The 23,867-nt window shown below is 37.3% G+C and overlaps 1 protein-coding gene across 3 annotated transcripts in view; it reads left to right on the forward strand.

The window, feature by feature from the left end:
• The window catches only part of EFCC1 (EF-hand and coiled-coil domain containing 1), a 58,642-nt gene that overhangs the window by 25,979 nt on the left and 8,796 nt on the right, over positions 1 to 23,867 (forward strand). For all 3 annotated transcript variants that reach the window (XM_067303832.1, XM_067303833.1, XM_067303834.1), the window contains exons 3-5: positions 16,595 to 16,740; positions 20,629 to 20,764; positions 21,068 to 21,233. In XM_067303832.1, the coding sequence (XP_067159933.1) occupies positions 16,595 to 16,740; positions 20,629 to 20,764; positions 21,068 to 21,233 (448 nt within the window). The remainder of the gene's footprint in view (positions 1 to 16,594; positions 16,741 to 20,628; positions 20,765 to 21,067; positions 21,234 to 23,867) is intronic.

A 23,867-nucleotide genomic window follows, 5' to 3' on the forward strand; every position in this document is an offset into this window, starting at 1 on the left:
TATTTCAGGTCTACATAGCCTTCTTCATTCAGTCTAATGGAAACTTTTAAAAGTATAATATTCCATGCCTGAAATGTTTTCATGAAATTCTGGTATGTAAGTAGTATAGCTTTAAAAATTAAAGTAGCAGCATTGCAAACCAAATAGTATGGATAAAAATTTTTCTATTTTAGATGCCTTTGGATTGTGAGGATTTAAAATGTAAGGGTGCTAATTACTAAAAAACTAGAATTAAAATTCAGGAATATATCCGCTTTCATCTTATACCCATTTCTGTAATAAAAATGAGCACAAACTAAAGTATGCCTTATGTTCTCAAATACAAACAACACCCTGTGAAGGCCAAATACATCTTCTTCCTGGAGTTTGGCTTTATTAAATGAACAAAGCGAGAATAAAACCAAGCTCAAATTTTCTCTTCAAGATTACAATTGCAAGGGTTTCTTCCTCAAAAATTGTTTACCCGCATCTTATATCCCCATTTTGTAATGGACCTGCAGCTACTTAAGACTGCGTAGGCTAACAAGCTCCCTCATAGGGGCGGCAGGCCCCTGGAACACTTTCCTGGGGTGACTGTCTGCTTTTAAGGTGCAGGGTTCCAGACAAACTTTCTTTTCAGTGCCTGGCACTAAAAGTTAGAAGAACTTCTCCATGATATTTGGAACACTGTGGGAGTAGGAGGATCAGAAATGAGTACAATGTGAAATTCACAGAAGGTTTTCGTTAACAAATATTTCTACATGTGTCAAACTTTGTCCTAACCCATCTTCCTTATTATAACACAGCCATGAATTCCAGGATTTGGAGCTGTATTGTAGAATGTCAAAAACCTGAGACAGAGATTCAGTCTCATATTGGACATGAGGGATGGATCAGCATTAGGAAGTTTGGGATCTCATCCAGTGTAGAGGCAGATGAGAAATTTTCCAAACCAGTTGTCCAGGGCAATAAAGTTGAAATAGAAAACATGGTATAAAAACCTATTCCCAGCAGTTTAAATATTAGTCATCTACTGTGAACTAAAATGAAAGGTTAAATATATAAAAATACCTGAGGTTGTTTTATTCTACTATAGCCCTGTGATGTTAAATTTAATCAGTTGCTTTTATGTAAGATAATACAACTGGTGTCACTTATGGTCTCAAACAACTGCATTTATTTTAAGTCTTCCTCCTAGTGCTATGTTACAGTTTTCTGCTTCTGAGAACTGTTTCCTGTTTTTCATACAGATTTCCCTCTTTTCCTGTGGAAACCTATTGAGGAAACTCTATTAAAACAAAAGGAAATATCTGTTTCTAAATACCTGTAAGACTGTCCAAAAGCATCTTCTTTACCCACTAAGGGGTTCCTGTTGCGGGTGGAGACTGCATATGGTCTAAATAGCATTGTGTCCCACCGAAATAACTGTGAACCCACGTGAACAAGCTCAATCTAGCTCATACGGGGCAGCACCATTGCATGGAGTGGAGTCCAATAAAAGGGACAAATATGACAACTAAGCATTGTCCTCTAAAAAAAAAAAAAAAAAAAAAAAAAACAAGAAAAGCAGAAGCAAGGAGCCAAAAATTTTAGTTGGAGTAATGTAGAGTTAATGTGGAGTAATGTTGATCAGGAATTGTACAGAGAACATGGAATCCAGACTTCCAAACCATCATATGTGGAATTTTCCTAGAAATAACTTCTGTCTGCCCTGTCTCCCTTGCCTGATTTATTAGCTCTCCTACCTGAGAGGAACTGTAGGGCTGCATTAGAATCTGTGATATCCACTTAAAACCAACCATTATTCAGGGAGTAAGACACAAAACATGGATTTGAGCCATGTATGATTCAAGATCTGATAATGTACAATTTTAATAACCTAACATTAGTAAAGTTTTGTAATACCTTAAATGTACAGCAGCTGAAACAGTATCACCTTCAGATTACCTGATTATACCTTTTTCATTATCACTTCAATTACTTCAAACGGAGCTACGATTTGCTTTAGATGTCCAAGTTTCCAGACTGTAGAGCTAGGAAATTCAAAACGAAAGTATAAAATGTACTTAATGTATTTCGACATACTTAGTGTCTGTTTCTGGTTTCTAGCGGTCTGCTAGGCTCCACAGAATCTGGATAAAATTTACTTCCCAAAGTACTGTAGTTTTGCTGAATGCATGAGTATTTTAAAGAGAAGCTGAGCAGCAGGAATTGTTAAAGGATGGAAAGTGGTTTTGTTTCAGTTTTTTATGCCCTTTTTGAAAAATTGATATGCAATTTCCAAGTAGGCAGCACCTACTTGCGCTATCAAGTTTTCTGCTTGTTCAGTTGAAAAAAATAGGGGAAAAATCAGAGTTATTTTAAGTTAGTAATAAAATCTACCTGCTCCTTTTTCCAGCAAAAAAAGAGCCCATTTATCACTTACATTGTAGTTCTTCTCAAGGGTTACTATCAGGATTTCATTGTACCATTGTCCTAATTAATAGGGAACATGCTTCACCCTGAGCTGCTCCGAAGCATCTACAGACAGGCCATTTCAGAACATTATCACAACCTCAGTGCTGGATAAATTAGGACAACACTAAGTTTTACTCTTGTTAATAGAACCATTATTGTTCTTTGCATTACAGAAGCGCCTACTGAGTTCGAACAGGTTAGGTCATGATTCCATTACTCTAACACAATATACATACATGGTACATCGTCATTACATAATTCAAATCCTATATCAACAGTCCTGGGGTCTAAAATCATAGCCATATTTTATAAATATATATGCATGTAAAATGGGTATCAGAAAACTGGCCTTATCAGTGCAATAGCATTTCATGAAAGGAGAAACCATCAAAATTTGGCCATTAATCTATTAGTATCTAGCAACGTTGTCCATTTCCAGGGATCTAGCTAACACTAATATGACCAAAATTAGATTTTTAGTCTCTGTCTTTGTTGGCCTGCTGTGTACCCAAGTTACATTTCTTAAATGTCCTTTAATGTATGCTTATTTCCATAGTCTATTTGGCTAACCATGTTAGCTTATAGTCCCCCAAAATACCATACTTTGCCTATTGGAAGCCATCCATAAAACCTGGAGCTTTTATATAGACTGATATATTAAGCCATGTCCTACATCTATGGCATCTAGCTCTTCTGAAAGAGACAGGAACAAGTTATTCTTACCTTTTTTCCTCCAGTAAATATTTCTATTAATTTATGTTGATTTCCTACAAACGTTCAATGGTGTTGCATATGGCCATCCTGCAAATTCCAGGAGATACTAAATGGTGGAAGAGAGTACTTTTCCTTAGAGCAGTACTAAAGATTGCCTAAGCACCACATGAATCCTGATACTATGTTCTTGAACATCACAGAAATTAATGCAAGATAATCATATTATGGAAAAATAGCTTCCAAAGCAAAAGGTTGAGGAAAGTTGGCAAATGAACTTGCATAAACAATAACCTCAACTTGGATCCAATCAATTATTTTAAAATGGCAATACTAAATACTAAAGTCTTTACTTAGTAACACATTCAAGGAGGTGTGCAGTTTCATGTACATAAGAACTGTAACTGATACAATGAAACAGAAATGTAATTAAACTGTTTTTACCACATATTTAGTTAAAATTGTGCACCTGCTTAAGTACTTTCCTGTAGTAGGAAAAGATACATGAAAATTAGATGAAATTTATGTAAATTTGAAGATAAATACAAGGAAAACCTGCTTGTACTGAGGTTCATTAGATAAAGAAACGGGCCGGTCGCTGGAGGAGCTGTTCTGGTTCTTGACTCAACCAGAGTTCTAAGACTGTAATGTTAAAAATCAGTTCCTAAATGAGGAGAGAACCTACATATGTATATATTTCATTGGCATTTATATCTCCAAATTATGTTTCTTATTCAACTATATAACCAATAAAAGACTAAATAGAAGCCTGATATATTTGCTGTTAAAATAAACCTAAGATCCTAATAAATACAAGAAGTATTGGCAATATTTGTAGATCTCTGTCAACTGGCAAAAAAACTTATGAACATTTAGAAACGAAAGTAATTAATTTGAGATTATTGTAAAGAAGGTGATTTTTTTTGCAATTCACGTACCAGAACAACAAAGGCTTCAAGAAAGTCATGGACAGGCTGTTTTCAGGAAACTTAAAACTATTTCAAATAATCACCAGAACAGCAGGCACAGAACTTGAATATGAAGGAGCTTGCAGAATTAGTATCTAATATAGAAATAGCACTCTCTAAAGATCTAAGGATGTTTTACAAACACTAGTGAAATAGATAACACAACACCATGAGGTAATTGTTATTCTTGTTTCCTGACGCAGGATCTGGGGAACACGGAAGTTGTAACTTCCTCACGTTCACAGCAGAAAGTTGCAGGCACTGGCAGGTCAAGCTCTTGGTCTGACTTGTAATAACGACATGATCCCTCTGCACTCTGAGCTTCCAGGCTCAGCATTAACAGCAGAATAGCTCTCAGATGCACTTGGCACTTAGGCGCTTGCAGGGACCAAATGACTACACAGGCCTTTGTGCAATTGTCCCGTGAGAGCGTAAGAAATTTGATTTAGATGCAAAACTGATGGTTGCAGTCCCTCCTGTTAGCATGTGTTAATGTCATTTTTTCCAGAATGTTTATAAGAATTGGTCAGCAATAACTTGCAGCCAGTTTAGGGCAGAATGTTGCTGTTAAGTGAGTCATCCTCCTCTTCCTTACAGAAAAGCCAAATCCATAAGCCTAAATCTCTGAAGTCCTGAGCTAAGTACTGAAGGGGAACCATACCAGTACGTGGCTACTTTCAGAGTCAATACCACTTTATGGGATATCTGCAGTTCTGCATACACGAAACAGAGAGAGAACTGAAAAACAGTGTTTTGTCAGATGTTTTAAGCTCCAGGAGCTGAACTCAGTAGGATCGCCACCCTCACTGACTCTATTTAGGAAGAATACATTTCTTTATCTAGGAGACATTGAAAGGATCCCTGGACATTTGATCTTTATTGACATACACACTAGTGCACAGGAGGATTCCTTGGGGTTAAATAGCACATGCCTATGTAAAGGAATACATAAGGTTTTTGTTTATTTTACAAACAGTGGCAGAAGGAAATGATCTGCAGGACCACAGCTCTGCTGCCCTTGTTTATCTGACTTAGATGCCTTATATCAAATATTTTGGTTGTATGTGTCAGTGTTTTAAAATTTCATGGTATTTTAGTCATTAGTTTTTGGTTGTAGGCTTTCAAGCAGTAACTGGTTAGCTGTCTGATCAGTGATTTCAGCAACTCAACTGGTTTGTATAGGTTGTTACTGTTTCTTGAAGCAAATTAACTGCTCCTTGTTTTGTTTCTTTATTTCTTCCACAGTAAGGAAGAATATTCAAAATCCACAGTGATGTTGTTATTGCTTGTATTACAGTAACAACTGAAGCACCTTTCTGGAAAATACGTCAGGATACCAGGAGAGAGAAAATTCTAAAAATAAAAGTTGGGAGATTGGAAAGGAAGAGTAGACTTAGTTTTCACATGCTTCTATTGTTTTTCCTTATGAACTAGGCTGAAAGATGATGTCCAAAAATGTCTAGACAGATTTTACTAATAGGACTGCAGCCTGACTAGAAGCAAAGAGGGCTGGAAATCTCCTGTGAGAACTTGCTCTCAGATGAGCTCCAGCCTCATTTCAGACCCATACTTCCTCATAAGCTGGAGAAGTAAATGCACTCTACAGTGCTTCTCTGAAATGGACTTACCATATACTGCCAATGTCTTCAACAAACTCTAGGCAGAAGGATCTATGTCCTGTCCTAGAGTGGGGCTGGGGGACTTTGATCTGAGGAAGGGCAGCCCACAAGTTGTAAACTCTATTGTGGAAAGAAGCCTTGCTCAGATTCAGATGCTCGAAGTGGCAGCCAGCAGGCTGGATCCAGGTGACTGGGCAGTTCCCTCTGGCCCTCTGCTGTTGAAGCTGAGGCAGAGACTGAAATGGCTGTTATGGCATGGTGTGAAGATGAAAAGCAGAAATCTTCTTAATGCACCTGCACATAGCCAGATACTTAAAATTACAGCTGCATCCACATGGCCTATTGGGAAGGTCTACAAATTAAATGAGTATTAGGCTCCTAGGACTGAAAAGGTTTGACCACTTTGGTGGAACAGGAAAATGCTGTTATTTAACCAGCAGTCAGTCAGTGGGTCAATATAATATTCAATAAAGCCTTTCTGGTACCTCAGGAAGCCCTCAGTATCACCTGTTAAGAAACAGACTGCTGTACTGCTTAGCACTATTGTGGGGTCCAGCACCAGTCCCAAGTCCACATACGTCCTCTGCTGAGTCCCTTGGGTCTTTGGAGTAATTCTGACATTGCCAGCATAACATGAACTGCGGTTTTACTAAATTAAAATAATTGCTCCAATATGCAAGGATGGAAAACTCAGAGCTGTGTGAAAGAAAAGAAAAGAAAAGAAAAGAAAAGAAAAGAAAAGAAAAGAAAAGAAAAGAAAAGAAAAGAAAAGAAAAGGGAGTAATGGATCTGGGAGTTCCATTTCCCTGACTAGGAGGAAAGTTGAATCCAGGTTTTTAACTCAGACTCCTAAGAAATTTTGTGCAAGCTGTAGCAAATAGCTTTTATGCTAATAGTTTAATCAAGAATAGGGATACTTAAAATTTTCCCACTTTAATTAGATCTATATTTTGTGCATCCAAACTCTAGGCCTTCAGTGTAAATATCTGAATTTCTAGCTAGCAGGGTGTGGCAACAGAATTCTTTATTCCAGTAGAACAACATCTGGAAATCATTTCCTTTATAGTGTCACAAAAGAATTCATTAAGGAGGCAACAATATCTGAATGACATAATTCAAAAGTGAGGTATGTTTCTCCTGGATAATGCAGTGACGATTAACCATAAAAAAACCCACACAGAGCAAAAAAGCAGTCTGATTCATCACTGATATACTCAGAACTACAGCCACACAATACAATCCATTCCTAGGTATAGGATTTATAAAAACACTCTAATTACCTCATCTGTTTAGCCTAATTATCAAATGTCAATTATCAAAATCAAATTATCAAATCTTCTGTGGAGCAGCCCAAATGACTAATGGTTTATTAATAATGGCAAATTAAAATTTCAAGGCTAAACAAGGTTAAGGAAAACATCAAACAGTGAGACTTAGAGATCTTGAGCTGCATTTCAGAGCTGAAAGGAATGTATTCTAGAAGTCACAGGATGAAGCCTGCGATGTAGTCTCAATTCAGCTTCCTTATTCATTTATTTGTAATAAATTTATGTATGTGTGTGTGCATCCATGCATAAGAGCTCTATTCTATAATTATATGTGTCTTGCTTAATGCACTGATATTTATCTTAATCGTAAAAAGTGGTCCTAACTGTTTCTCTGAAAATAAATGATTAGCTTTTTAGTAAATTGTTCATCATCACAGTGTAATAGAAAGATTATCATCAGAATTTTCTGCTAATTTTAGGTGTCCAGTCTGACATATCTGAACATTCAGAATACTTTGCCTTGTATAGCAAAACACACAGATCATGGCTTCCCAGGCTTCCATACTTCAGCTGCAGTTCTCGTACCCCATAGTCTCAAATACCACACCAAGAAAATCAGGACCCAGTTATTATCTTTACACAAGTAACACAGTAATCACGCATCAAAAGCCTAACTCAAGTAATTTGCCTCACATTAAGCAGGGTTTCTGGCAGAGACAGGAGTAGAATCCACTTTCCCAAGGAAGCATTTAGCTGCTTTAACCAGGACATCACCCTTTCTCGTCCTGCAGTGTCTCACCTGTCTGCTACTCAGAGGTTTTGCAATAGATCAGACAGGATTCTACTGTCAGAAGTTTCCTTCTCCGTACAGTTGTTTCCAAACACAGAAGTCCATTCTCTGCCTTGAATGAGGCAAGGATCACATGGGAAAAAACAGACTGTGATTTTACAAATAATAATTATACTGTAATGAATGAGCTTCAGCGGATTAAGGCAACCTCCTGACATCTCCTAAGTTGAGAGCCTTAAAAAACAAACACATTTAAAATGCAAGAATTTGTGTCAGGTAACGTCATCACGGCATCTGTGTTTTCTACCAAAGGGGTCAGATTCTCTGCATTCTCTACATAGATTTCTGCTCTGAATTAACTGAACAACTGACAGCATAGTAAATTATCATCCTCTTTGTGGACCATCAGAGGGCGGAGGGAGAAACAAATTTGTGGATAGTTTTCCCAAACATTTACTGATAGAAGAGGAATGGTGAGACTTCAAGAACTTGGATACCATCCCAAGCTTTAGCAGGGTGTATGTTTAGTCTGTAAAACCCTTTTTCTGCATGTCTCCTCTCCTGTCCCTTCCTATCTCTACCCTAATCTCTTTCCTCTATGTTCAAGTCTGCTGTTGCTGTAATCCTCATCCTCACTTTAATCATTGTATCTATTCAGGGTGTAATTCAATTTCATGCTTCCTCCAGCAGCAAAACCCGACTGAAAGATCTCTCTTGCAGCTGTGCACTCCTGCTGCAGCCCTGCACTTTGCCATCTCTGGATAGATACAAGTCTTAGGGCTGTGCAGTGATCCAAATTTTAAACTATTCTCCAAAAACAAAAGAGAGAGGAGATATTTTAAAACACCTCATTCCAGGAATCCAGTTCATAGCAACACAAGCACACACACTGGCACAACTCAGGGAGCAACAAACTGTAAGAGGGGATCAGGTATGTGAAGCTGCAGAATAGGAGCAAGGTGTTAAGGGAGAGAGATGGTAAGAAAGAGGGAGTTTTGCCTTCAAACATATTTCTGAACTGCTCCTTCAGGCCTAAACAGCTCCTCAGGTCCTCCCTGCTCAATGTCTAGGCCACCACTCGCAGTGCTAGTATCCTTGCCAGGGAGAACACTCAAAGTGCAAAAGGGAAAATATCCCTGACCCCATTCCTGGTCATTAGTCCAAGCTTGCTTAGCATAAACTGAGACTGATGTCAATTGAAATGTTGGCAAAGTTTTACACAGCTCCTCGTGGCCATGAGCTGGAACATGTCCAATACTAATGGACTAAAATGTCAAGAGGACCAATGTGAAGACCAGGCAATCCATCTTTCTAAACCAATGTCAGGTTTTAAAAAGTGTGATAAAAAAAAAAAAAAAAGACAAATTAAGGATAAAGACCTGTACTGAGAGTAGCTGATTTCCCAAAACAGTCAATTTTGCCCAAACTTTCTGAGTATACAGTATTTGCTCTTTGGAATGGACAATTCAAGACATTTTTATACTGTAATTTCACTCTGTGGTGGCTCGTATTCACTATGTGTGAGGGCTCGGTAGCACAGTCTCTCTTATTAGATAACGCCACATTAGTGATTCACAGTGTTACATTTATCAACTGACATTTAGGGTTATTAGAGCAAAGCCACGAGATAACAGATTTTTCTCATCTGCTGGCTAGATCTACTTTGAATGTTGGAGATAAAATGAGAACTGAGGCCTTCATGGATCCAACAATGGCAGCTCTAACATTAAAACTCCTAAGGCCCACCAAGAAATAGGTTTCTTATGGCTGACCATGTGTATGCAATCATATGTATCTCTATGTAAGGAGAAATTCCAAAAGGATATCATATTGTCTAAGTAGGATATGTTAAACCTTCTTCTGGGAGAAGTTTGGAATAATTTATCTTGCAATGCACCCTGTAGCTTTTGGCTGATCAGCACATCCCTTCCCTTTTTCCCAAAGATAAGGTAGTGACTTCTAAACTATTTTCTGTATCTTACATTACAGTCTTGGGTGCACTCTATGTCCAGTAGCTAGAACAGGAAACTTTGTTTATGACTAGAGAAAGTCATCTCCTACTCTTTGTCTGCACAAAGGTTGGTGTTGTCTCCAAATGCTTGAACTCTTCATTGAAAGAGTGCCACATGACAGCGAGGGATAACTCTGCTACTCTCTGCTATGTGTGACAGTAGTGTTGCAACGTTTGTCAATTTATATATAATATGCACAAAGTTGGAATGATTCAGCAAGGAAACACATTGCCATCAGCAAGATAATTTCTTTCCAGAGGACGGTGAGTCTGGCAAAAGAATTAAAATCATAAGTAGATAATAGGAAACCTGCCAGAACTATGGCCAGTATTATGGAGGCTCTTCAGCTACAGTTTTATCCTTATTTTAGTATAAATCCAGGATATTTAGTCATCTTTATTATAGCTAATAAAAAAATTATACTTTAAAAATTTTATATGTAATGTCTTACAGATTAAGCAATTTAAAATTTGAATTTGTCATAGAAAGCTTGTTAATATGATTTCTGCTGGAGAGAAGTCCACAGCTTACAGGACCAACTCAAGACAGATGGATTCAGAAAACCAACAGAAAGATGCTTAGGTCCAGAGTGAAAATATATTATGGTATTCAATCTGCATGATATATGAAAAGTCGTAAATAAATGAAAGTATGCACAGCTTTGAAAACACTAATTCCCTGTTCGAGGTACACCAAAACTGAAACCATCTTGAATTCCCTGAACTTTGATGGTTTGCATAAAACAGTATAAAAATAAAATCACATCTAACTGGAGTTTAAAAAACCCATGTCATATACTTTTAAAATAAAGTATAGCTAAATCTGTATAACTATACTAACTGCCAGGTACATATATCCACAGTTGTTTTATCTGCTGTAAATAAGACTCTAAAATAAAATAGTTAAAGACACATGAATGTGAACCTATATAATTCTCTAGAGTTATTTTATGATTAGTCAGGAATTATTCAAGTTAAAGATTTGTTCAGTGCCAGAAGCAGGTGGTTTTTGCTGAAGTTAGAAGTTTCCATAACAATAAAAACAGTACCAATTAAAAGCCAATTAGTCATGGACATTACTTTAAGGTCCAGTACTTTGCAAACTCTCCACTCTTCAATTTTCCTTCTCTCAGCTGCCCATTATTCTCAGTACAAAGACCTTAAAATGAATGTGGACTGTTTGCCCGTCACTATGGAAACCTTGCCACACTGCACCATACACAACTGCTTCCCAGGCATCTTCACAACTACCTTCCCCTGTGATCTTTGCCCTAAACAAATGTGCTGTTTATTCACTCTTCTTCTCAGTTATGAAGACCCACTAGATGTTGTGAGAATACTAATGAGAAAAGAATTAAATCTATGTTTAAGAATGAGTGAAGATTCTTCTAATAAGACTTTACCCTGATATTGAAAGTGTACTGGTTGGCCTCTTTCATTCTGCTCTTTAAATCTTGAAATCTCTGCCAGTTCAAAATTAGAGTATGAATTTGGCATTAAGTTTTGCTGAGCAATAAAAAGCTCCGAGATGATAGAAAAAAATGACCTAGTGGTTAAATCACGTGGTGAGAAATCAGAAGATCATGGTATTTTATTGTTCTACCACCAAAAAGCATCACTATGCAACCCTTCATGCCTCCATCACCTCACTTTGGGATGATGAAATACTGTGTACTCCAACAATGCAAATTAAGAAGCATGAATCAATCCCATGAATTAAAAGCATCTGCACTGTTTGATTTGCATCTTCTTTGAAGTCTAAAAAATGGAGAAATCCAGCCAGAACTTTGCCTTCTTGAAACATTCTCCAAAGCCAATTTAGTCACTAATTATGTCAATGGCAAAGTTAAAAAAAAGGAAACAGTCCCTTTCTTCCATTAGGCAGCAGGGATTCATTAGTATTCTTAAAGCTATTCTTCCAGCTCTGTGCAACATTTCTGAGGAAAACCTTCTTCAAACCGTCTCATATTTAGTCTCTACTTATAATTTTAAAGGAACAGTACCTTTCTCCTTGCAGCAACATGAGCAGTATCAGCAGCCCACTCTCCCCTTCACACCTCCTGTATAAGCAAAAAGACCTATAGCTATACCTCTCTGATCTTTGGCACCAAACTTGGCAGATTAGTGCTTAAACTGTTTCTGGATAACATGGATGAGAGATAACTGTTTATACATCTCTCCTTTGGAATTCTCTTGCACAGGGCCTTCCCCCCCCTCCCTTTACCTTCACTACAAGGCTGCTGATTCTTTCCTTTCCTTTCACTTTCTCCGGTCACTACTGTCGATAAACCAGTGCCCAGCATCATGTGTTATACTGGACTCCTAGTAAGACGTACCAGAACAACAAATTTCCAATTTTGTTATTTCCAATAGATTCTTGACATTACATATTAACTGATCAAATGTAAAATCTCTTGGTTCTTTTCAAACTTCCATATTTACTCCTGTTGCTGCTTGCTTTTTTTCTTCATTCTTATCTGGCACAGAACAGCTCTGAAATTCCAGCCTGTCTGGCCATGTGTTCCCTTATGCACATTTAAAATCTACCCCATTTCCAAACACCTTGAAATAATTGCAATTGCTGTGTCTTATTCTAGAAAACAAGGCTTAATCTTAATCTATGCTGTTTTTTTATTTAGGGCATAAAGAATATTACCTATGCCATATTTCTGTTGGAGTGATTTGATGCAAATGACAGAGCCCGAGTCAGAACTAAGATTTAAATTCTGGAGCACCTTGGTCTGAAAATCCTTGCTCAAAACTCACATTTCTTTCTAGTTTCCCAGCTCAGTATCCTCAAAGAAAAAAGATGTTGCTTTCTTCAATTGATATACCGAGCAGAGAGACTTAACAGGCTGTGTGTATGGTTCCCTTAATTTCTCTATATTAAAAAAGAGCTGATGATGTCCTCTCAAGAAAATTACTATAGAGCAATCAGCATTTGTACTTTATATTTCATCAACTAATTGTGAGCTCCTTTACAAGAATGACAGAGAAGTGAGAGCTATTATTTAGGTTTCTCCTAAATCTCATCTAAGTGGAGGCAGTCTGTTATTCTAAGTCATGACAAAGGGTGCTGACTTTTATGGGAAAGATTTTTTTTCACCAAACTTTTCAATGCTCATTGGACTGCAAGCTAAATTGAAACCAGGTTGCCAGATGTAAGAAGTTAATACTATCAACAGACAGTATTCACTTTTACTAGAAAAGCTTTTCATGATGCTTCAGTATTATTCTCAATTTTTTATGGGTTCAAATCTCAGCTGACTTTGAGACGACAGTGGCTATTCAATGCAATGTCAGCATCTCTTTATTATGCAAGCTGACTATAGAAATCTCTAAAACCCGCAGAGGTCTAAATTACACCCTCGTTCAAAACTAAGAGAACAATCTGCAAAATACCAGATAGAGTCCTCAAAATACTGGAAAGAATGCATATTGAGGGTCAGGCCCCAAGTTATTTTTGTTTAAAAATGAAGGCAAGTAGTGCATTTCAGAAAAACAAAATGTAACATCCTTGTCAAAAGACATTGCACAGTAACTGCCCCAAAGCCTGCAGCTCACAGCAGCGTTACCACAGGGTACAACTGCAAGCTGCACTGATCCCAGGAGCCTCCGTTCTCAATGCCCAGACTTAACGGTGCTTGCTATTTGCAGGCTACTTCATGATTTTTTTTCCAGAGCTAATGAAAGCTAAATGACTATGCAGGCTCCCTTCTGGAGCCTCCTATTTCCCTTGACTTCACAGGAAATATAATTGTTGCTAAGCTAAGTAATATCATAAATTGTAAATGAAATACATCATTAGTTTTTATGCAGTCAGCTCTACTCTAGGGTGTAAAAGAAGCGATGATTCCTAAGCATGATTCACCTCAGCTTCCTCCCTGCAGACATTTCAAAATACTGACTGGTTTTGTTAAATTTGTGATCTTGTTTACTGAGAGCGCATACGCTTTTACCAACACCAGGGGAACTAATATTGGTGTGGTTCTCCAGGAACTGACAGCAGCTGTATTAGATTAAACAAAAGCTCTCTGTGATACTTATCTCCAACTTGGCACCAGCTTTTCAATTGCTACATCTGAAGTTCTGTTTCTAGCAGTAGTTGAATTTAATGGCAGGAAGTACTTAGAGGATTTGTACAAAAAGATCGTGTTATACAACTTGTTTCAGTAGGACCAGTTTTCTAAGTGTTTTAACTCTCATTTTCTGCTGATGAATATTTAATGTGTTAAGTGCAAGGAATCTTCAATATTCATCAAACAAAACCTAATCTTTGGAGGAATCTGGAGGGAACTTAATTTATTATCAAACTCCTGAATTTGGCTTGCTTTCTTCTGCATATAGATTCTTTGTGAACTATATGCTGGCTCTCTATGGGGAAAGCATACAACCACGTTATTATATGGTCTAAATGAGAAACTATCCTGAGGAAAATATTGCAATTAAACTGTTTTCTCAATATTAAAAAAGGAAGCTATGGAAACATGTATCCAATGTATAATATCACATTACAAAATGTACAAAGATACAAGAGTAATTACTGAGTTATGAGCAGACTATGGATTATTTTAGATTATAATCAGGAAAGACATAGTACTGGGACAGGAACATAGACATTATCACAATGCACCAGACTCAGTGCTCATTAGCTACATATCCGAGAGGCAGTTTATCCCTGCTTCTGAGAATGTTTGATATAAACTTTAAATGTGTGAACTGACACGCTACGTTTCCATTTATCCAATGGAACTGTGAGTTTCTTATTACATAATAGCTGCCCAATTTTTTAAATTCTTCATAGCTCTCAATTTCGGTAACATTTTGTGAAATTAAGTTACCTACATATCATGTGAAAAAACAGGACTCCTAAAATAAATTCAGTATTTATATTGCCTTTCAATTTCACTGACTTTTTTTTTACTATTTTGCCTGTAAATAAGAGTGTCTAAATTCACTTTCTTTATCAGTTATATTGCATACTTCTATTATATCTCCTCTTAACAGCTACACGGTCTTTTAGTTACCATTGATCCCTTTATTACTGTTACACCCCTTTGAAACTGAAGGGAGGAGAGCCCAGCAAAACCAAACCAAATGCATTCCAATGGGAAGAAAGTAACTCCAGTTTACTCAACATGACAATCATTTCATATTCTATTCCCATACTTTCCAAACTGTAATATTTTATTAGATTTTTAGATAATAAAATAAATCTGTTATTAGACTTATTAGATTTTGCCTCATGTAGAGTAAAAGTTTCCATTTTGCTACACAGAATGACTTTTACCATCTTACATGGCTGGGTCTTTCTGTTGAGTGGGTAAGAACATTTTCAACTCAACTACATTTAAATATAATCCAGATTTTTCCTCTAACACATGCTACCTTGAATTTGCTTGAATGTAATCCCCCAGTGCTGTCCATTTAGCTAACTCTAAATTTCTCTGTCAACAATCACTGTCCTTTATTTAATGAAATTATTATTTTTTTTTATTTTGTTGGTATGTTTAAGGAATTGCATTCATTAGCTATACATTCCTTTTTTTCAGAAGCAATGCCACTCATCTCTACCGTAGCTGATATCACAGTATTTTGCAATCTTTTTTTGATCCATGTACCATCACTTGAAGTTCAATTTCCTTTACATAAATGTAATATTTTCTACATTCCAATCAAAAATATACTATTTCAAATTAGCAATTCAGAAGCTCATTACTGAGGTGTTTCTTACCTATAACTCACTGCTTTTCAGACATATCACTCTGTTCATGTATCATTCTTTTTGACTCCTGAGTCTCTGACGCTGCTTCATCTCCAGTACTCAGAAGAGCTATATGAAAACTACCTAAAGGCATCTCCCTGATGTCTTCTGTTATAAATAACTGAGTACAGAATTATGAGACAGACATATTACATACTAAGCTTGATTATGCTGTTGGATTAACTGTGTAGTCTTGGTAAAAGCTCTTGGGCCTGGAAACACAAAGTGATTTAGAAACCTCATTGTTATTGAAATAAATGGGGCCTGGTTTCCTATATAACTCTGGGAATGCAGGCCTTAATCTTTGTATTTTCACATCTATAAAATGAGGAGTGTACTTAGATGCTTCGTAAGGGTATTATGAAAACTAATTAGTCAATACATATAAGGTTTTTGAACCCGTGAAATGCAACACTGCTGGCTATTACTGCTGTCCATGTGACATCTCATTCCACCCTGTTAAATCTGTTGCAAAAGGCCCACAAAAACACTTTAAGATTATTAGCATTAAAGAAGATTATATTCCTGCAGAGTCTTATAGTGGTGCTGCTCTTTGAACTGAACTGAAGCTTGGTTCAGTGCATGCACACTGACATTTGTAAGTCTGAGTATCAATCTACAGTAACAGATGCAAGACTTGCTACCCTAATCATGGGATTAGGGTGTCCATGTTAAAAATGAAGCACACACTCCATCACTGTCAGTGGAGACACTGGAGACACTTTTTATGGCCAAAGTAGACTGTTTCCATATAGATTTTCCAGATATCTTTAACCTGAACTAAAAGCTGTAAGTAATTTTTAGTTCAGAGAGTTGAAATCCACCTTCCTTTGATTCTTAGTGAAGCTACTGAACACTGCCCTTGAGGGCCCCATTTCACAGGCCCTGAAAGCAGATGCCCCTGTTCTTCTACAGCAAGTCTGAACAATTTCATTTGATGAGAATCGTTCATGTGCTACACTGTGCACATTCATCTTGGTTTTTCAAATTTCCTACAAGTCCACTTTATTTTGCCCTTCTCTTCCAGATCAGAAACCACAAAATTTCAGCCTCCTTCAAGAAGCAGCCCACAGCAGAAAGAAGGAACAGCTTCACTGGATGGAAGATGCTGCTTATCTGCTGGGCAACAAGATCGAAAATCTCCCACTGGTGGAGCTGGGATTTCAGAGAATGGTACCAAGCCCAGTAAACAAGTATTTTTTTCCTCATTGATTTCTAAGATCCTCAGCAGAAAAGCTAGTATAGATTTTAAACCAGCAAAGCCACAAATAAATCCTAATGAATCCTGAAATCCTAGACGTAAATAAGAGGTAATATCCAGCTTCCTAATTCTCCCTCCCCACATAATTGTATGTTTAATAAAAGACTGAACATATCACTTAAAGCAGGGATTTAAAACATCGTTTTTTTTCATATCACCTTACAAAAATCTTTTTCCTAGCCTGGAAGTATGGAGTCTTCATTTCTTTAAATAAATCTTGTAACTTCAGCTACAATCATTTCCAAAAAAACCATTTGCAGTTAATATTCCATAGAATCACACTCTTTGGAAACATTCTGGCCTCTTCATTAATTCTGAAAAGGTCCAACCTGTTTAGCACATGTAACACTAACTACTGCCATAACATGGCTCAGTTGCAATTTCTCATGGGACTGCATGAAGCACTCTTTGAAAATCTTATAAAATCACTGGGTTTGAAAAAGGCTGGTTCTAGTTAAAAATTACCTAGGCTTTTGTAGAGCAGAGAGCTACGATGGCTCTCAAAGAGATGACAATTTTGGGGGGTCATTTAGCTGCTGTAATGACGAGAGACATTTCTGACAGCCATCTTAGAAACCAAACATCTTTTTTTCTTTTCCTGGATACTGGTTTAAATGCTAAGTAGACAGCAATTGCAAACAGAGTTTGACTTTCTTCCATGATTTTTGACACATCTAGTTCAAAAAAGACAAAACCTCTTATTTGGAATTACCTGTAAGTAACACAGTATCTTCACTGCAGATTGGAGATCTGAACGTATTGACAAAAAAATAAATTTTGTGTAATGTATTGAACGGAGCTGGCAACTAGCTGCTCAGGGTGTGAAAAATGATGACATGTAAATAGAGTTAACATTTCAGCATTTTCTCCATTTGGTTAGACCTATACAGTTAGCCTGCTTTCAAAAATATTTTATTAAAACAGGCATATCGCCAGTTCAAAGACAGATCCCATGTCTAAGCTACATTACCCATATTTCAAGTTCAAACAGCTTTTCTAGCAAAAGTTATGCAAACTAATAAATTGTGGTTTTATATCTTTAAAAATGTGAAAAAGTATTCCATCAAATGAAAAAGGATTAGGTAGGCAGAAAAGAAAAAATAACTCAGACTGAAACTGCAAAGCTGAACAAAAAAACCTGTGTGAATGCCTGGGATAAACCTAGATATAAATCTAGATATAGATTTATTTATAAAATATCTAGACATATTTCATTAAATGAATATTAATATCTTAGATCAGAAGAGCATTTGCATCAATGGAACTGTGTAAATTATTTGAAGTTAGCTGGGTTACAAATTAATGCCTGTGTACCTCAGTACTCAACTACTTCATGATTTTACTCATATAAGAATTTTATTAAAATGTTGGCTTTATGTTAAGAGAGAGACACACAGAGTTTCACTATTATCTCTGGTTTCCAGTCTTGCTAATCATAACCTGCAATGGGATATAAAAGGTAGTCTCTTCTGCATATGCGTTCAATCAGGGCAGAAGGCATTCCCACGTGTGAAAAAAAGCATTAGTAGTGGCTTAGATACCTCAGCATGACGACAGCTTGAGGTTTACATCCCTTTCCCTCCCATTTATGAAAAGCTAATCCGAGCGTCTGCTATGCCAGATGTAGCAATAATTTACCGGATTAAACATACCAGTTTGCAGGTCTTCAAGGAATCCACAGTGTTGTGTGATATCAGCTCTCACGACTGCCACAACAGTTGTGAACTCTGATGACCCCTTTGAACTCCTAAGGCAAGAAAACAAATGATCATACAGAAAGTTTACTACTAATACATCACAGATTGAAGATATAAAGTCATCTGTTTTGTTTTGGCAGTGCTCAGCCTCATGAAAGAAAGTGCTTCTAATACACTAGTTCATACGGTGCTAGGATTGCACTAAAGATGATGTGCTGACATTCACTCTCTAACTGAAGAGCAGTTCTGCAGGGAAATAAGCTTTGTTCCTGCTTAGCCAATAAATTATTGAACATGATAACCTATAAATTAGGTACATTGAACACTACTGGAATGAAAATTGCATTAACAAAAACATGTCAAGTGTTAACCAAAATTAAAACAAAAAATCAAAGATGAGGCTGTTTTTCCTTTGTGGCTGAACAGGCTTTCGGCTGGCAGTGATGCGGAGCAAGGACTCCTGCAGGGGTGCTACGCGACTGCCCTCTGAAGGAGATCCTGCCGAAGGACGGCGCGGGCACACTCTGCCCTGCCTATCGGCGAGGGGCTACGGAGAGACTGGTAAAAGTCTCCGAGTAGTGACAACGAATGGAAACGGCATTTACCTTGAAGCGAGGTGCCCGTGTGCTTGAAATGAAGGCCGCGTTGTTGTTCCAGGCGGCCCGTACGGTGACGCTCTGCAGCCGGTGCCTGTCTTTGCACTGCCTGGTGTGACGAAGCCAGTGACCACCACCAGCCACGCCGTTCAGGTGCCAACTGTTAATCCAATTTCTGTCAGCAATCAGACAGTTACAATATAAATCTTTCAACATCTCCCACACGCATACACACAGAAGTATCTGCAATCAAAAATCTGCTGTTTCAGTTTGAAAAAAATGAGCTATTTTTGCTTAAATGCAAAATGATGTTTCTTCAGCTTGTAAAGACCATGTAGCTACCCCTGAGATTACAAAAGGCACATGGAAAGTCATTGCTCTGCTCCGGGAGAGTCGCGGGTAGGTGACTCTCTGCCTTGCAGCTGCTGTTCCTGTGCTCAGTGAAGTAACTAAACATGCACAGTACCTGAAATGCTACTTAAGGTCAAATGTCTTTCAATATTTGCAGAAATGATAGCAAGTTCTTATGATTCTTTGGCTTGATCACTGCTAGCATTAGTTAAAGCTGTTTAATTAACTGTCAGTTATCATGACAAATAATTATAAAATTAAAATTCATGTTTAAATTGGTGTAATCTGATGTCAATTCAAAATAAATGTTCGGCATAAAGATATGGCCAGTGCTTACTATGCCAAAGATTTCCAGTAAGTTACAAGCATCAGAGTAATCATTTAAGTCCCAGTAAATATCTTTTTGTGATAGAAACAGAAGCTAAATGTAATAATTTTTCTAAGATGCAGCTAAAAAGTACTGAAAAATTTCTGCAATAGTACATGTATATTTGCATGTATTATGGTTATTTCATCTACAATTTATTTGGCATGTAAGGATACATTAGGTTTAGTTTAGATAGCCATAACTAAGCATTAAATAGCTATAGCTAAGCATTAATGGCTATAGTTAAGCATTAAATAGCTAATACTACAGGTACATATCAAAATCACCATCCCAACCACACACAGTAAGTGAATGAATAAGTTAGAGAACATTTAAATAAAATTCTTGCACTCTGAATAGATATTCAGCTGTTACAATGACTATGCAAAAAAACTATCACATTACAATGGTTTCTTATTCCTCATGAAAAGTGTATATTCAATTGCATATGCAAACGGTAATTGTCACTCTAATAATATATCGTTCCTTCACATTTATTCTTATATTTTGGTTATTTGAAGGAAAGAAAAGAATCTAAGTGAAATAGTAACAAGTTACCAGCAAGAGAGTGCTGAACTGTTGAAGGTTGTTAAAATAATGATCTTTGCTGAAGCTCAGTTCCCTGAGTTTTAAAGCCCCTTTACACGAATGATGAAGGACCCTGCATTGTGTTTCACTGAGATATTTAAAATCTCAGTTTTTCTTTCTCAGTCGCACCGATCTAAAATATCGCAGCTGCCGAGCAGCAGGGGCTGCTCTTTTGTTGTTAACTGCTGTTCATTTCCCCAGCCGAGGATCAGATGTTCCGGTCGGTGGAGGGCCAGGCTGCCTCTGACGAAGAGGAAGAGAAGTGGACAGGAGACCAGCAGTCCCAGGTGGCCGAAGTGAAGAAAATACTGGCCAAGCTCCCTTGTTGTGGCACCGGGTATGTTTCTGAGATTAATGCTGCTTGAGCCTTTTGAGAATATTACTTCATGACCTAGAGATACCGTGGCTTCAGTAAGAAGCAATACTACCATAAAACAAAATCAAAAGGTTCCCGTGTGCTCCTTTACAACACTTGGGAAACAACAGAGTAAGCACTCCCACCTAATCCTAAGAGGTGTCAGCTAGGACACCAATTTATGACCCGTGCAGCCAAGAATTTTGCAGAAAAACTGGCTTTTAAAAACATGGACCTTGATTATGAGGCTTCATTAACTCTTTTTTTTTTTTTTTCCTAAAACAGATGTGATGAAAAAATGCGGAAAAAGCTGATGTCTTATTTTGGGACCACCAAAACCGAAAACTATCAAACAGCCTCTGTGGAGCTAGCAGAGAGAATCACACAGCTAACTGAACAGCTTGAGCTCAAAGGGCATGAAGTGAAAAAACTGGAAACAAATATGGAAGAGGTAATAGGTGCCAGGCATAGTGTGAAAAAGTTATTTATGTATCTTTAAGTAGCTCCATTTATATCTACTGTATTCTGGCTGTTCTGCTTTCTGTTGTTGATGCCTTACACTATGCCATTACTCTGTAAGCTCGACCATCTCATGCATTCCTTTAACACCACCATTTCTAGTATGGCTCCTACTTGAACCTCCAATTATTTGGAGGATGAGATGAAACACAGGTTCTTCGAATACCATCCTTATTTAAATGATTTAAGATGCTCACAGATTTTGTGTTCTGGACTGATATCTCTGCAGATCAAAGAGCAGGAGATTAAATACAGGCCACGCCCCTTTCAGTGGTTTCTCAACTTTGGATGAAACACTCCTCATGTCCCAACCCATCCAGTTCCCCAAAATAATTTCTCTACAAATTCCTCCAGCTGACTGAGCCACAGAGGCTCACTGTTTTGGAGATCATCCAGTTTACTCTGATGCTAAATAAAAAAAATCTGTTTCTCAGGCTTATTAGTGTGTCCAAGTTTCAGCAGAGGTTATAGCCACAGTATTTAAAAGCCCCAATGTGGTATCCTAGTAGTGCTATCTAATTGTACTATTTAAATATTGCTAACTTCAGCCAATGCAGGGTATAGATTTTAATGCTATGAATCTTTCTGTGAAACAAAAATAGTGAATCGTAAGCATTACTTTGTCTTAAGCTTCAGTCAATACTTGTTCAGTATTTTACACCCCGATGCTAATCACTTCCAGAAATAAGTTATAAAGGAAAAGGTTTTGAGGATTTGTTTTTGTTTGCTTTAATCTGCTGCCTGATCATCCAGTGTTATCTACTTCTTGTGCTTGGAAACGGTAAATGATCTTGCCCTTCATAATTTTACAGACTTTTATCACCAAAAATGTCGCCTCACTTATCCTCATTCCTAGTCTGTTTCATGTCTTTTGGTATAGAAACCATTATTTACTTCTGTTATTCTATTTTAGTCTTCTGTGTACTTTTCAGCCTCTACTATTACCCTTTTTGAGTGAGAAGAACCAAAAATGAACTTAGCATTCAAACGTAAGCCCATCAAGGCATAAGAATGATTTCTGTTTTGTCCCTAGTTCCTTTCCTAGCTAGTTTTCAACATTTATCCTCTTGATCTTTGCTGATCACTGAGCTATGTTCAGGATACAGTTCTCCTAGATCTCTTTCTTGAGTTGCAGTCATCATCACTGCATATATATGACATTGTTTATCTTCCCTATAGGTCTTACTATGCATTACTGACACTGAATTTTATGTGCTATTTTATTGACCAGTTATTCAGTATCATGAAATCCTGCTGTAATTCTTCACAGGCAGCTTTAGTTTTGATTACCCCCCAAAATATATGCACAACAAACTTAACACTTTTACATTCACCTTTTTAAAAAATCATTCATGAACATGCTGATCTGCTCAGATCTTAACCCAGACCTTTATGAGACCCTAGGGATGATCTGCCCCCATCATAAAAGCAGACCATTCAGTTCTGGTCTGCCTTTCTGTGCTTTCCCTCCCACCAGCTGTAAGTCCATGGCAGGATCTACTCTACAGTCCGGTGTCAGTTTGATTTTTTTAAATCTTTAGTGATGAACCTTAGCAAAAGCTTTTTGCAGATCCAAAGTACACTCTATCAACTGAATTACCATTATTCATGTATATTCATGGACCCTTTCAAAAAAATCTATTAGATTCCCTACTATGTTCATCTACATATTCACTAAGTCCCTTCTCTATTATAGTTTCTATCAATTTGCCTGACAGAATTATTGATATTCTAGAGGTGATTTGTTGTCCCTCAGATCATCTCTGCAGTATCTTTTAAAAACTGGTGTTACATTTGCCACCCTCCATTCCTCTGAGGCTAAACTGATTTAATAGATAAATTACACAGCACATTTCAGCACTTAATTCTGGAGTTCTGTTACTGTTTTCTTGCTGTTTTGAGAAAGCTCCTCAGGTTCATCTCTTGCAAAAAATGGCTCTAATATGAGAGCCTCTTTAACTCCTTCGGTAGCAAACACAATACAATCATTTTCTTTTATATTCCTTAAGTTTTTCTTTTACATATTGATTATTCACTGTCCTAGATGTATTTGTATACATGCTACTCCGGAGGCCAGATTCTCCTGTGGTGTTCACCCTCTTACTTAAAGAGGCTCACACACCAGCAGCTGATTTATTCTCAGAACTAGTAGTTGGCAAGATAGTATTTCCATTTCACAAAAAAGGCACAGATTAAAAGGAACATATCCAAAATCAAGCTATGCTGAAGGACTCTGACAGAGCTAAGAACACAACCCACTTCTGAGCTCCATGACCTAACTACTGACCATCCCTCCTCAGTATCTAAGCTAAGGAATAGGCTATTCTTAATTATCATCATTACCTTATTCACAAATGTTGAGATAAGAACGAGTGATAGATGTAGCCTATCTAGGGAAAACATGTTGGGAGAATGTTTTTATTGTACACTGAACCACTGTCTTCAAGCACAATAAATGACAAAAAACCTACATACCCATAAACAAAAATAAAACAAAGGAATCGGAAAACTAGCTTTCTTATATATGAGAAAGTGACCGTAAAGAAAGCATAACTGCTGTGGAAAG

Source organism: Apteryx mantelli, chromosome 12 (assembly GCF_036417845.1).
Source record: "Apteryx mantelli isolate bAptMan1 chromosome 12, bAptMan1.hap1, whole genome shotgun sequence".
NCBI lineage: Eukaryota > Metazoa > Chordata > Aves > Apterygiformes > Apterygidae > Apteryx > Apteryx mantelli.